At 48.7% G+C, this 14,645-nt stretch overlaps 1 protein-coding gene across 9 annotated transcripts in view; it reads right to left on the bottom strand.

Annotated features, from left to right (window-relative positions):
- Window positions 1-2,549: 2,549 nt before the first annotated feature.
- UBAP2 (ubiquitin associated protein 2) overlaps window positions 2,550-14,645 on the bottom strand; it is a 127,039-nt gene continuing 114,943 nt past the window's right edge. For all 9 annotated transcript variants that reach the window (XM_067530851.1, XM_067530852.1, XM_067530850.1 and 6 more), the window contains 7 exons: window positions 11,544-11,622; window positions 9,387-9,601; window positions 7,956-8,055; window positions 7,747-7,854; window positions 6,309-6,376; window positions 4,662-4,853; window positions 2,550-2,876 (listed from right to left, as the gene is read on the bottom strand). In XM_067530851.1, coding sequence (XP_067386952.1) covers window positions 2,781-2,876; window positions 4,662-4,853; window positions 6,309-6,376; window positions 7,747-7,854; window positions 7,956-8,055; window positions 9,387-9,601; window positions 11,544-11,622 — 858 coding nt within the window. In that variant the 3' untranslated portion in view covers window positions 2,550-2,780. The remainder of the gene's footprint in view (window positions 2,877-4,661; window positions 4,854-6,308; window positions 6,377-7,746; window positions 7,855-7,955; window positions 8,056-9,386; window positions 9,602-11,543; window positions 11,623-14,645) is intronic.

Below are 14,645 nucleotides of genomic sequence, written 5' to 3'. Positions count from 1 at the left end.
GGTGCAATCTACCCCATCCTCCAGATCATTAATAAAGATGTTGAACAAAACTGGCTGCAGGACCGACCCCTGGGGCACTCCGCTTGTGACCGGTTGCCAGCTAGACATGGAGCCGTTGAGCCTTATGCTCTAGCCAGTTCTCTATCCATTTATCCAACCCATACTTCTTTAACTTGCTGATAAGAATACTGTGTGAGACAGTATCAAAAGCTTTGCTAAAGTCAAGGTATATCACATCCACCGCCTTCCCTACATCCACAGAGCCAGTCACCTCATCATAGAAAGCAATCAGGTTGGTCAGGCATGACTTTCCCTTAGTGAATCCATGTTGACTGTTCCTGATCTCCTCCAAGTGCCTTAAAATGGATTCCTTAAGGACCTGCTCCATGATTTTTCCAGGGATTGAGGTGAGGCTGACCGGTCTGTAGTTCCCCGGATCCTCTTTCCTCCCTTTTTTGAAGATGGGCACTATCTTTGCCTCTTTCCAATCATCAGGGACCTCCCCGTTCCCACGAGCTTTCAAAGATAATAGCCAATGGCTCTGAAATCACCTCAGCCAACTCTCTCAGCACCCTCGGGTGCATTGCATCCGGCCCCATGGACTCGTGAATGTCCAATCCTTCTAAATAGTCTTGGACCCGTTCCTTCAGCACTGCGGGATGTTCGCCTCCTTCCCATTCTGTGCCACCCAGTGCAGCAGTCTGGGAGCTGATCTTGTCTGTGACATGGGGGCCTGGCTGGTTGTGTGCTGCCCTGAATGCCCCCCCAGGATTGTCCCATCCTTTAGCAGAGTATCAAACTCAAGCCAGCATGAAAACTCCAAGCCAGGCCATGTCATTCCTCTCAGATCTGTGGCCTGAGGAACTTCATGAAGCTGACCTGTAAGCAGCACACAGGCACTGGTCCACTGCTGACATTAACCTCTGAGGCGGTGCCGCTCACTGGTGGCAGTGCATGTGTGCTCCCAAATGGGACCAGAGCAGACACCCTTGGTCTGACAGCCACTTGCAAAGATAAACACCAGCAGCTCACAACTCCTGCATCCTATGGCCAACCTTCCCTTGGGGCGGTCACTCAAGCTGTGCCCAAGCAGCCTCTGTGGGCTGCAGTGCTGAGATGTAGGCAACATTAAGCTAGGCATTTGAGAATCAAAACCAGCCCTCCAGGCTCATCCACACCCTGGGTCAGTACAAGCTGCTCGTCCACACCCTGCTATCCTTGTGCTGGCTGTGAAAGGAGCATGTTCACATTTCCGTTTTTCAGCTCCTGCGCTTCACACCACAGCTGCGCCTACCCCACCATCCTTTCTTTAAAAGAACCACTGGCAGGCAGCTCGTCTCGACCCTACCGTACCAATGCCTCTAGAGCCTTCAAACAGGCTGGAGCATCACTGCAGAATGTGGCACTTTGACTACAGGATTTAACCCCTGCATACTGGCAGCTTTTTTAGAAAGCCCAACAGCTACAGTTCAGGGAGAGGAGCAGCAGGAAGGTCATCAACTGAACAAGTGGGACAGGTAACATGATGAAGAAAGGAGACACACTTTCCTCTGCAGGGGGCTGTTGAATAATGGGCTCCAGCTAGCTAAATAGCTGCAGGATGAGGGCACAGATCTCACCCTGCACCCATCAGGGTTCCCCTTACATCTCTCAGCTTAACAAGCAGGCACAGACACTCCAACCAATGTCAGCCCTTCTCCCCAGAATTCCTCAGCCGACACCCTGGTTTCATCCCATTGTCTGCAGGAGAGGGTCCGGGCAGGGTTTTACAAACCACCTGTTCCTTGAGGCTTTGTGAATGGAGACAGCAAACACCAGTTACACGCTCAGATCTTTATTATTAGGTGGAGTAAGGGCTAAAAAGAAATGAAACGTCTAGAACATTCACCGGACTGGTGCAGGACAGGCAGGACCACGAGCTTCCTCCATCAAAGTCTTTTAAAAAAAAAAAAAAAAAGGTGACGTTTCCATCCCTTAGCTCTGGCTATCCTGGGCAGGGGGGCTGGGGGTAAGAAGAGGTACAAGACACAGCTTATCCTTTTATTTAAGAAACCGCTACATAGTTTCGCCTCTAATGATGCACAGGAGGTTCCAGGACACACTGACTGAGCCATCCGAAGTCTCTTGCTACAGAAACAAAAAAATCCTGTCCATTTTTTTTTTATTTTAAAAATTGTGAAATAAAAAGATGCTGCTGCAGCTGACGGCCACAGTAACAAAACTGCCCACGGGAGTTAGTCTTCCACACCAGAGGCGGTGGGGGAAGGGCCCACAAAATGGTTTTAAAAGTAACAGCTACATCTGGAAGGGGGGGGAAAAAAAAAATCAAACCAAAAGGAGACAGAACCCTTGATTCATCTTTTGGGCCAGGCCTTCCCATCTGCCTGAACTAAGAACTGCATTAAATAAACGGGCTCCTTCAACAAAAATGGCACGGTTTGACAGAGTATAAAGCCCATAGAGCTTAAAAAAACCCGAAGATGCTCTGGTGCAGAATGGAAGTGAATAATTAATTCTCCCTACAAAGAAAATAAAACAGGCTGCAAAGATGCAGAAACCACATTTAGGCTCTATTACATTTACAAATACATACATAAATATATTACATACAACAGCAACTCAAAGAGGGAGCGGGCGAGTCACAGAAGGATGGCTGGCTGCAGTTCTCCCCGCACAGACGTTTGGCTGAGCAGTTACTTTTTCTCCTAATAGTTCCAGGAATGGGCATCTGCTTTTTCTTCTTCTCAGTCTCCCCCCCACCCCCTGTTCCTTGTTTCGTTTTAGTTTGTCCAGTATGGAGAAGTGCCATAGGCGGTTTTGGTAGCCTGAGACTTTTGCTGCATGGTGCTTGGCTGATTGCGCTGGCCAGATCCCCCCTGGAAAGGAATGAAAAGGGAGCACATGTTCAGATCAGAAGCCACCACAGCTGGATCCCTGCTGCCAAAGTCTCAGGGATCGTACTGCATTTATCACCTGGGAACAGTAAGAGAGCTGCCTGCCCCATCCATCCTCCCAGCCCTGACCATGGCCTTTGAATGTTGATGTTAAAGCAGGGAAACGCGTCCCTGTGGTGGACGAAGAGTCAGTCCCAGGCCTCAACAAAATCCAGACAAATGGCCACAGCAAATGCCACCAGGCACACGTGGCAGAAGTGTTGAGTCAGCTCATTTTCACAAGGCTTGCCCCATCTGGGACAAGAAGGACGTGGGCCCAGCGCACAGGCTGTGGTGCCAAGCGCTCAGCCCATGCCACAGGCAGACACTCAAGCAGAGATGCTGCAGCATTTGCCCCCTGCTCCCAAGACACTGTCCTGCCTCCCAGACCGCAGACAACCCCCGTGACTTTCACCACAGAGTAACTAGCAGTTTCCTCAGAACAGGAGAAACTCAACTCAGCCGAGCAGAACTAGGATTAACCAAGCTGCCCAGGACCTGAACCAAGTCAGCTGACTGAGTGGAGCAGAGACGCCTCTTCCTCTCTGCCTCCTGCGCACTCACAATAAAAGATCTTTTTAAAAATCTTCGATGCAGTGAGCCGGAGACTTCCCCAACTGGCACCCAAGCGACCTCCTCCCTTGCTGATCATCTGTTCACCAAGATAACCTAGGAGGACAAGGCTGAGGCCTAGGACACTGTGGGTCATTACAGTGAGGGTAGGGGGTGAAAAGACGTATTAAACCCTATCTAATCATTGATAGAGCCGTCTGTCAAAGGGACAGGGCCGCCTTCCCTCCGTGCCCTCTAGCAACGCTTCACTGCCACGAGTCTCTCAGGGCAGAGGATCAAAACAAGTTCCCAAGCCTAAAAGGAAAGGTGTACCCAACCTCAAGCAGCAGGAGGCAATGACTGGTCTGTGACACAGGAAAACCATCCAACTGGTTGACCCCAGGGCCAGCCAAGTCTACACCATGAATGTGACCAGCCGCGTGACCTGAGCTAGATTTCGCTAGATAATAAGCCACATGGCAGAAAACTAGTTAGACTAGGCTTGAAAAACCAAGGGGAGTGAAGAAAATGCTAAGAAGTTGGATGGGTAAAGGAGCTCCACTCCAGGGAGGGCTGGGACATTGAGCACCCAGGTGTGAGACACCAGCAAACTGTTCCCGTTCCTCAATGTGTCTATGTGCAGACTCCTAAAGCAGAACTTTGCATATTTTTCAAGAGACATTAATAGAGATGAAGGGAAATGAACTGGTCAGAGAAACTGAATGCAAAACCACCAGAGATACTAGGAAGCTGGCAGGAGGAGGAGGGGAGTTAAGGGGGGTCCTTATTTTGCTGCTAGCTGTGTTTATTTTGTTGTCACAGAATAATTGTGTGGGGTTGTAAACATCTCCCTGACTCGCCCAGGAAAGGGACGTGGCAGTCTCTGCTGGCTGCTAGTCTCTGCACTGAGACTCTGTGCGCCAAGGGAAACTGCCCCAAAGCCACTTGAGACTCTTGGGAACAGCATTTCTCCTCCCTTCCCCACCCCCTTAAGCTACACAGCCGCTCTCAGTTGGCATTTCCTAACGAGGTACTTTGCCAATGGGCAGAGCCAGAAGGAACAGGACAGGGCACCTGTGACAGGTGGGGGTCCATCTGGACCTGCTGTTTGACTGATGGTCATAGAGTTTCTCTGAGCAGCGGCCTCGGGAAGGCTCCAGGGATTGATCGACTCACCTGCCCATCTGGCTGAAGGTGGTGATGCAGCATCTGGGAATGAGGCTGCTGATGTGCGGGCAGGATATGGAGAAAAGGGGCTGGAGCATAACCTGGGGCAGCACCAGGGTTCAAGGGCCCAGTGGATCCAAGAGCAGATGGCAGGCTGAAAGGAGGCGGTGTGCCGGCATGGAATCCCTGCTTGTCAAACGTCTGCAGGGAGACAACAGGGACAGTTAGCCACTCCCCTTAGCGCCCTTCAGGTGACTGAACAAGGACAAGAGATGCCTGAACAGAGAGAACTTGAACCCTCTACCAAGCCAATAAACAAACCCAGATCCAATACGCACCAGCACTGTAGCTATATATTTAGAATCAAGAGTTCACGTTTCTGCACTGCATGGAGTGAATCGGCTGCCGGGGCTATCAATTGCCCATTGCCATTTCACTTTCTCTGATGTCTCTCTACTTGTTTGTTCTTAGATTGCAAGCTCCGCAGAGCAGACGCCATTCTTAAGTGTTTAGAAAGTCCCTAGTATATCGTGGGCACTACCACAAACAGCAAGTGCCTGTGACCGAAGATTAAGTGATCCACTGACAGATACTAAATTGTGCCTGTCATTAACAGCAGAAGATGGCTTCTTGGCTTCCCCAAACCATTTCACAGGCCTAAGACATGCTGCCACAGGCAGGAGATTCATGCACATTCTATACAATGCAGCAGACCAGCAAAAAACAAAACAAAACAGCTAGTTCTTGGCAATCTATTTGCTATAACTTCTCAGAGACAGGAAATATTTGACCCAGTAAAAATGGCAGAAGAGATCACAGCAGGAGTTTTGCTTCAAGTACCCAAACCCTAACATCCAGTGCCGTGCAGTAGACTTGAGGCCTGGCTGCGTTTGTTCATTGAGCCCCATTCATGAGAAATGCAGGAGCAGATCCCAGCAGGGCAGAAATACCTACATGGATCCCCAGCCCAATGCACTTACAAAGGGTGCGGGGGGATTCCAAGCTCCTGAGAGCGAAACAGGGAATTACTACTTAACCCCATTCATTCCACAGCTTCTGAAAGTGCCTTTTCTTTCACTTGAACTGGGAGACTAACAGCACCCCAACCAGCCCCAAGACAATGGCACTGGGTGGAAGATGGAGTGATCTGGTATCAAAGCATACGCAGCCCAAAAGGAACAGAGGAAGTCAATGCCCTTATTTCAGATCTGTGTTTCTGGACAGAAGCACATGTCCACACTACCCCGCTTCTCTTGAGGTGATGTTACAGCCTTGTGTTTAGGACAGTGCAGCCCTAAAACATCTGTGATGTCAACTGTCAACAGCATCTCGGGGCTCAACAGAAGTTAGGCAATACTGTGGGAATCTTTGCTTCCACATTAACAGCCTTTGTAATGAGTCAACATGGCAAGAGCTGGCTAAGGATGGCGAAGAGCAGTGGTGTTAAGTGAAAGGCCTCTTTAAAATCAAGTGGAGTGAGTGCTGGCGAAAGCAGAGTCCGGGATTCCTCCCGTGGAACAGGGCTGACAAATCACCAGCGCCCAAGAGTCTCCCTGAGAGAATGAGTTCTGCCGAAATGCCACTGGCCTGGGAGCGGACAACCTTACCTTCGGCCATGTTCATGCTTCTCAGTAAGAATGAGCCATAGCGCCTCACCTGACTCTTGTTATAGACTGAGCCACTGATATCAGGCACACCCGTGTTACTTGAGGTCACAGAAACACCTGGAAAACAAAAAGCTGCTGACAACAACCAGCCAAAGGCAACCCAAGTGGAACCCTTTCTTTTCCTTGCTCCTGGGATCCCCACGGGCCCTGGGCTGTCGTCTGCATCCTGTGTCATTGCCCCACACACTACATCAAATGAGGCAGCTCCGGGCTTGGGTGTGCAGCTCCCTCCCATGTCACACCAGCCCCTCTACAACTCCCTGTATTGGAAGTCAAAAGAAAGGCCTTTGCACTATTTCCTGAGATCTATAGATCGGGAGTGAGACCACTGGTGTATGCCGCCCGTGCCCACTAGCCACAAGCTAGGTCGCCATTTCGAAGGCAGCTAGCTGGGTGGTACCCAGGGGCACTCGGATCAAGAGAAGTCAATGTTCCCCTCGAATCAGGGAGCACACTAAAAGATACTGTGTGGTTCCCCCATCCACAGTGGCTCAACCAACTAGCGTGGCAGGATCAGAGCCAAGCAGGGGCTCACCAGCTGGGAAGCTGGCAGTTCATTCCCCATCTGAGGTAGAATCACGGCTCACAACTTGAGCCATTTCACTTACACAAGAAACAAAGATCAAGGTCTCTCAAGGCTGATGGATGAAAGGGTTGGGCTGGCTGGGTTTCCAGGGACATGTGAACAAGGCTGAGGATACAGGTACTGAGCAGTTGGTCTGATGAACCCCAATCACTCAGGAAGATTTTTCTGGCCAGTATTTACTTAAGTCAGGGTTGGCTTAGCTGGTGCCAGGTGTGTTACTGTACATTTCTCTAGTGGTCCCAGTAGCATCTGCAGAATTTAAGCTTTCATATAAAACAAGTCAATGTTCTAGCCCTTGTGGTATGCAAAGAAAGCAATCCAGGTAGGAAGCGATGCTCTCAGTGATGGAGTCTCCACACACAGCGCCTGAAACACTAACTGAAGAGGTGTGTGACTTGCCCCCTTCACCTCACAAGGTGTTGACTCTGGAGCCTAATCACGACTGTGAAGAACATTCATGATCGAACAGGTGACCGTTTCAGCAAAGGGACAGCTGCTCTGGGCTCAGGGACCTAGCACTGGTGGGGTGCCACTACTTCTCCACCACACCTGGACATGAGCTTCCAGCTGGCAGAGTTAAGGGTCTGCTGTTTCTCCTCCGTGTAGCTGAGCAAAGCTGGACTTCAGCCGCTCGCCTCCTTCCACGAACTCAGCCATTGGCTTGGAAGGAACGAACATTAAAAGCATTTTGAACGTGAGAGGTGGAGAAACAGCTTGGCACTCACCACCCCACTTGAGAGCGGTCGTCACGCTGACTCGATACTGGGAATACTGCGCGTTTGCCCTGCAAGATCCCTGATCTGAAGTGCTTATGTGCACCTCAGATCCCCTTATGTGTTACCTTTCCCAGGTCCAGTGCCAGCTGATTTGCTTTGTGCTTGAGATGACCCACTGTAGCCTCCTTTGCTGTAATCTCCAGCTGCCGTTCCCTGTGTTAAGTCATCGTAGCCTGCCACGGTGGACAAGACATGGTGCTGCAGTCAACGAGCTGCTCTGGGGACATTACATTAAATGGCACAGATGCGCTCCCCCCCTTTGGAGTAACCTTACCTGCTCCATAACCATGTTGTCCATAACCACTCGCCTGCTGAAAGGGGGTGGAAGCAGTGTTCAAATTGACGCCATGCTGTTTGGCTGATGCTGGAGGTACCTGGAGGTAAAAGGCATTCTCAGTTAGAAAACAGCATAAAAAGGTAGTTTCCACTGCCATCTAGTGAGGAAGATGATGCCACGTCTCTGCAGCAGCCCTGGCTGCATCTCCCAGCTCTGAAATAGCAGACTTTAAAGTCCCAGGAAATCCCAGATGCCTTTTGCAGTACCTCAGAGCAGTGAGACCCAGTGCCCTGAACACAGGACTGGGAACCAGACCCACGCGTTCTAATCCAACTTCCAACCCTGACTGCTGTATAGCCTTGTGAGAGTGACAGCCTCTCTGCCTCAGTTTACCCCTCTTGTAAAATAAGGACAGGCTCTCCCAAGCTTCAACATATGCTACCTTTGCCCTGTAACTGCTAAGTAATCCCCACCCCAAGAGAGGCCGTGCATGTCCAGGTCTTACGGGTTTATAAAACCAACAGTGAATTCCCGCAAGTGTCTGGAAATGACAAAACCAGAGTGTCACACACACACCGGGGAGATTACAGCCCCATAACTCAGGGAGCCTGATACTTATTTCGTCAAATAGAAACGTACACACCTACAAAGCCTGGATCCATGCCCTGTACAGGCTCCCCGTCTGCACTTCTGCCACTAGCTCAGGGGTTCTCAACCTATTCACCATTGGGGGTGGCACGTGCAGCTCTCTGTGTTATGTGGGCCACATCCACACGATGTATATACTACCTGTAGGGCCCTGAGGAGGTCACACGGGTCACAGCTGGTGCTGATGGGACCGCAAGAAGGCCACGGGTTGAGAATCACTGCTCTAGCTCCTTCTCCTCCCCTTGGGGAGCCCTCGTCTCCCAGGCCCCCACTGCTGCCCCATAGCCTCTTCCCCCTACCTGACTTCTCCTGCCTCTCCCACTCCACTGTGTCAGCTCTTGCCTCCCTCTCCAGAGGCCATCGGGCAGCTGTAATGCTATTGGGCTCAAACTTGTAATTCCTGGATGAACCATCCTCTCCTCCTCCAAACAGATTTTGACCGGGGTTAACAATCTCTCTGCTGTCGCTTTATATCACTCACCATTACCCACATAAAGTTATAATAGTACAGTCCTGGCCCTTTACATTTCCTCCTGTTCCCCAGGGATACCATCATTCTATATGGAAGAGAGAGAGTGGATGACCAACTTTGTCATCAAGCTTTAATGTGGCTTGTCGAGTTGCCGTATGGAAGAAGTTCCGCACATAAACTGAGCCTTATTTCACTGGAAATCCCCTGCAGGACACGGGGCACTTTAGAGGGCCAGGACTGCACCGGGCAAAGCCAGAGAAACACAAAGAGGACAGCTGATAGTGCAAGGTTTAGTTTCCATGACTTACAAACATGGTGGGCCCATACTGGAATGCACTGGGCACTCCTGGCACGCCGGCGTAATACGGTAACCCAGTGTAGCTATATCCTGGGGGCAGCGTAGGGTTCAAGAAGGGCTGCTGAGTTGTGTGGTGAGTCTGCGTCTGATTTTGTTGCGGCTGGGCGAGGGTGGTAGCGGGAGCAGGGGAGGCAGAATCCCCACGGCCAAATTTTGTTACATCACCTGCAAGAAAAGCCATCAACTGTTTTAGAAGGATCGTTTTCCATCATCCCAACACAGGCAAAAACTACCAAACATTTAACAGGGTATGTGGTTTTAGTGGTAAGAACAAGGACTACGAAGTCAGGACTCCTGGGGTCTATTCCATCAACTCATTGTGACATCTTGGCCAAGAGAACTCTCTGTGCCTCCGTTACCCAGACCTTTAATCATTTTTGTTACTCTCTCCGGACTTGCTCCAATTTGTCCACATCTTTCCTGAAATGTGGCGCCCAGAGCTGCACACAATACTTCAGTTGAGGCCTAATTGAACGTTGATATATTTACAATTTTTAAGCAAGTCTGAAGCCTACCAGTGCCGTCAGTCATCATACAATGTATAGAATTGCAATTTCTATTTTTAAAATATACCCAATACTTCCATGTCTGTATTCTTATTTTCAGAAAAAATGTTTTTTACATGCACAAAAAATAAAGCTCCTACTGTCAGCCCCGGAGGGCAGGGGGCTCGTCTGTCATTTGAGATCTGATTAAAATGTGTATAATCTGTTTGGCCCACACAAGGCTGTGCTTAGACCCTCCTGTCCTGGTCACCACTGGAATAAGTGCCATTGGTAATTTTGGTAAGGTTTAGTTAACAGTTAACACTTGTTTTATTTTTTCACAAAAGGTAAAAACTAAAGGTTCTCTGTAAAAACACAAATTCCATGTTTTTCTGTGGCAAACGGATTTCTAGGGTCCCTGATCATTACCTTAAATGTACTATACGCATAAGCTCTGAGTTGAAGTGCCACTCTCCCAGAAGTTAACCTGATTAGCAACATCACATGGGCTGAGAGGGAATGAGGGCCTCTGACAAAAACATGCAAGTCACAGCAAGGTCTCTGTTTGTTTGCCACGCATGACCGATCAGATCTCTGGCTGCTCACAGCACCACACCTCTGTAGACAGTAGATAAAGGCCAGGAAAGCCAGGCTCGCCTCTCAGGCCAACTTATTACAGATGTAGGAAAGGAAACTTGATTATTAGCCCACAAGAGCCCTTCCGGTAGCATTGGGTAATGCAAACAGGAACCCGAAACACACTTGTGTCCTGGGGACAGCCCACAGGGTGGCACGCTCACCCATTTCTGGGGGTGTGGAGGCAGAAGCGATGCACCTTGCTCTTCCACAGCGGCCCCTGGCTGACCAGGAGTGGTATTTGAGGCCTGGGAGGAACTGCATTTGGGAGGTGCCACGTTAAAGCTTTGATTTTACGACACCACCTGGTAATGGGCTTTTCTTGTCAAATGGGGAGCAAACCACTGGCTAAAAATCCTGCTCTGCAGGCCTGGGTCTGAAGAATGGGGGTGGGGAGAGAGAGACCAAGTTCTTAGACTGGATGACGGATATGGCCGACCTTTCATGTGGTGAACACAGGGCAGGACCCCAGACCCCAATGGGAACCTGTGGGAGCTACCACATTATAAACAATAACGATGCAATGATATGACGTGAAAGGGGTTTAGAGGGGTCTGAAAGGGTCTAACCAGGAGTAACAGACTGCAGCTGAGCAAAGGAGGCTAACTACCAAGGAGAAGAAATATTCTGTGGAATACCCTCCCAGCAGCAGAAGTTCAATCACTTGCGTCATCTAAATCCTGACACAGCACCGTAAGGAACAACCTTGCATTGGCTACAGTTCCAAAGTTAAATCCCTCTTTAGCATGAAAGGATTTGTGTATGGAGTAGTTATCGGCTCAGTATTCCTGTTAACATCTTAAGGAAATCAGCTGTCAGAAGCTGAAATGTCGCCACTTATGATTCCTGCTCTCGTCTGACGAGTTTGGACTGGCGAGCTAAACGGCCTGTCGAGAAGCGGCCAGGAATGCTCCTTTGGCATAGCAGCATGCCCTACCAACGCTTCTACCATGACCAACCATCTCCTCATCTTGAATGGCACTAACCTGAGTATGGGTTGTTCGCAAGGCTACCATCTCTGCCTGTCAAGGTTGCAGGAGCAGGGAATGTAATTCCATAATAATCCTGGGGAAAAAAGGCAGTATTTATTAATATCTAACTGCATAACGAAGCCAGACAGTTTTATGAACGCTTCTCACATGTACGCAAAGATTCGTGAAAGCAGAAGCAGCCCAACAACACTGGGACAAGGTGAATGGGTTCATTTTTCCTTCCTGCCAAACGTGCAAAATCAGGAAAGCATGGCCAGAAACCTATCCAGACAGGCTGTGGCAGAGCTGAAGATCTGGAGTGGCAGCCTTTGAATCCCCAGCTCTGCACACACCTGTTTCTTAAACTTGTTTAATGCTTTCCTCCTTCAAAACAGTTCATCAGCTGGTGACACGTGCCCCAGGTCTGTAACACGGGCATTGCCGTAGAAAAAACCCCAACATTAGCTAAAAAATGGTTCAAACAAGTTGAAGTGATCAGTGAAGGAGCTGCTAAAGGGACAGTTACCATCCCAGAGGGAGGATGTGTTTGTATGATTCCTATTACAGTAGCACCCAGACGGTTAGGACCGCATTGTGTAAGTGCTGCACAGACTCACAACAGAAGATGATCCCTGTCCCAGACAGTTTATAATCTAAAGACAGGACCCACCAGCACAGACACACACACAAGAAGCACTATGTCAATGGTACAGAACTGGTAAATTACAATTTCTCCCAATTCTCCGCCCTTCCACAGGAACACCACCAGCAGCCCCAGTCCAGTTTCTCAGCCAACCTGCACTCCCCCACCCACTGTGCCCCCACAGACACAGAGTAACTTTCATCTGGGGAAAGAAAGAAGTTTGACAGCTGCTCCAGATGCTCCTCCTCTTTCCCATACATGATGCAAGATGCCTGTACATATGTAACCCAAACCTCCATTGGCTGTTTTGCTTTCACACTTTGTGCTGCTTTGCCCTCCTCACCCCTAAGCCTGCCTTTCAGTATTACAGCTTGCCAGGTCCCTCCTTGCCACTAAATATATTTGCTTCAGATTATTCCCCCCAATGCCCTCCCCAGTATATCAGTTTACATTTTTCCACACTGGGAAAGTATTCTCCATGTTTCTAATCTCAATATCCCTTTGGATCACACACCTCTCTCCTCGCTTGAGCGCACACCTCCTAATTTTGCATCGTTTGTGAATGTCGTGAGCATACTCTCTACACACTCTGTTCCATCTCTGAGGAACACTAAATAAGACCAAATTTAACAGAGCTTTACAGTACCAACTGGACACCTTCCTGCAATTGGATATATTGCCATTTATCATTACACGCTTTGGTTACCCATCTTCCACCCAGTTTGTAAACCCATGTGATAGTTACTTCATATTGGCCTGGAAATGACACTTAATGAGACACTACCAAACCCTCTAATAAAACCCCAACTGACGTCAAATTAAAGTGATATTTACCATGACTCTCTCTCTCTCCAAGAGAAACAACAGTAATGTGGTTTCAAGGGAAATCTGAAAGGTGCTGGGTCAGAACTCACATTCCTAGATGAGCTGGACAACAAACACATTCACACTTGTATGAGGACAACTCTGTTGAATAAGGTTGGGCAGGATGTTACATCCCATTTGCCTTCAGATCAACTGAAGGAAAATCCAGATTTTCTCCCCCCCCCCATGAAAAAAGTCACAGGAGAACCAGCACGGACAAATACCTCATGAGGAAGCTATGAGTTGTTTACAAAGCAAATCGACATACACCCATACGTAAGTGTATGGGTGTGGGAGTAGAGGGGTGCACTTATGTTGTTTATCTTAAAAACAGCTCAGGCATTTTGTTCTTGGCCCAACACGAACACAAGAGCCAAGTCCACACTATCACAAAGCACAGACCCTATAGGTGTGATATCGAGGTTATATAAAGGGATCAGATGCAGATATACATGGAGCAGCAATACAGTTACACAAGAGGACAGAGCAATTTAGTAGGTCAATAATGGAGCAATGCTACCTAATCTGGGAAAGGCGGGTCTGATGCTACATCCGTGCCTATGAAAGAAGTCACGATAAACGTATTCCAATGGTATCTGACCCCACCAGTCCCGCAAAACATTACAGAGAAACCTTTGTATGCATGCTGGAGATGTGTGGTTGGGTGTGGAGAACGGGCACATCATAGCCGGTAGGAGCACCCCAACACCCAGACGTAGTGCTCCAAAATCTTAGGAATGGTTAAGAAAGTTAGGTGCACCAAACTGCCTGCATACCATCTGCTAGTCCTGCTGGTCTTCAAGTTTACCATCATGGCCATTATCCTAAGGAGCTGTACCACAGTGGAACTCCAGCGAGAACACCCCCGCAGACCTGGCAGGAGTTTGTTATGCGATCACTCACAGATGATGAAAGACAGGTACATAGTTTCTACTGCATTGATCTTTTTTCTAGGCATTTATCGGAATATCTCACACAAAAGCACAAACCTAAGCCATTTATTCCAATATAAAGCATCATAGTCTTCTTGGGTTGCTATTACAGAAGGAATCTGTGGTTTATCCACTATCTCACTGTGTAACAACCATTGACGTAGTGAGGGTTGGGGACGCCCTGTCTCCCCTTAGTTACTCCCATGATGTGTAGTTTCCACATATGCTCTTAAAAAGGACATTAATACAGTAGGTTAAACCCCATCCATTTTAATACTTATGTTTCCGATACATTTGATTATTTAAGAAAATAATTTTAAAAATCATTTGCTTTTCATCATCTACACTGCGTGTTCACATTTCCCTCCCAAGTTTCTAGAGTGAGCAGTCGTTTTCACTTTTCTTTCTAGCCAGTTTCACTTTCTAGATCTCATGAGCTGTCACTCCAGCAAAGCTTGGGCTGCAAATGCCACAGAGGGGAAGTTTTAAATCCCCATGAAACTTTGGAATTAGCTTTTAACAATGTAAATACAGCAGAGCCCCGTTTATCCAATCTAAATGGGGCCGGGACCAGATGAGATCATCAAAAATTCCAATAATATGGAGAAGGGGACGTGAAAGGCTGTGCCGCCATCTAGTGGCCAGAAGACAGGTCACCCACTTCGGGACCTACGTGCG

The sequence above is a fragment of the Emydura macquarii genome, unplaced genomic scaffold (assembly GCF_026122565.2).
Source record: "Emydura macquarii macquarii isolate MOO-44397 ecotype Brisbane River unplaced genomic scaffold, CSIRO-AGI_Emac_v2 contig_3114, whole genome shotgun sequence".
NCBI classification, from domain to species: domain Eukaryota; kingdom Metazoa; phylum Chordata; order Testudines; family Chelidae; genus Emydura; species Emydura macquarii.
Note: the sequence above shows the minus strand (reverse complement) of the source record. Positions and strands in the feature narration are given on the sequence as shown.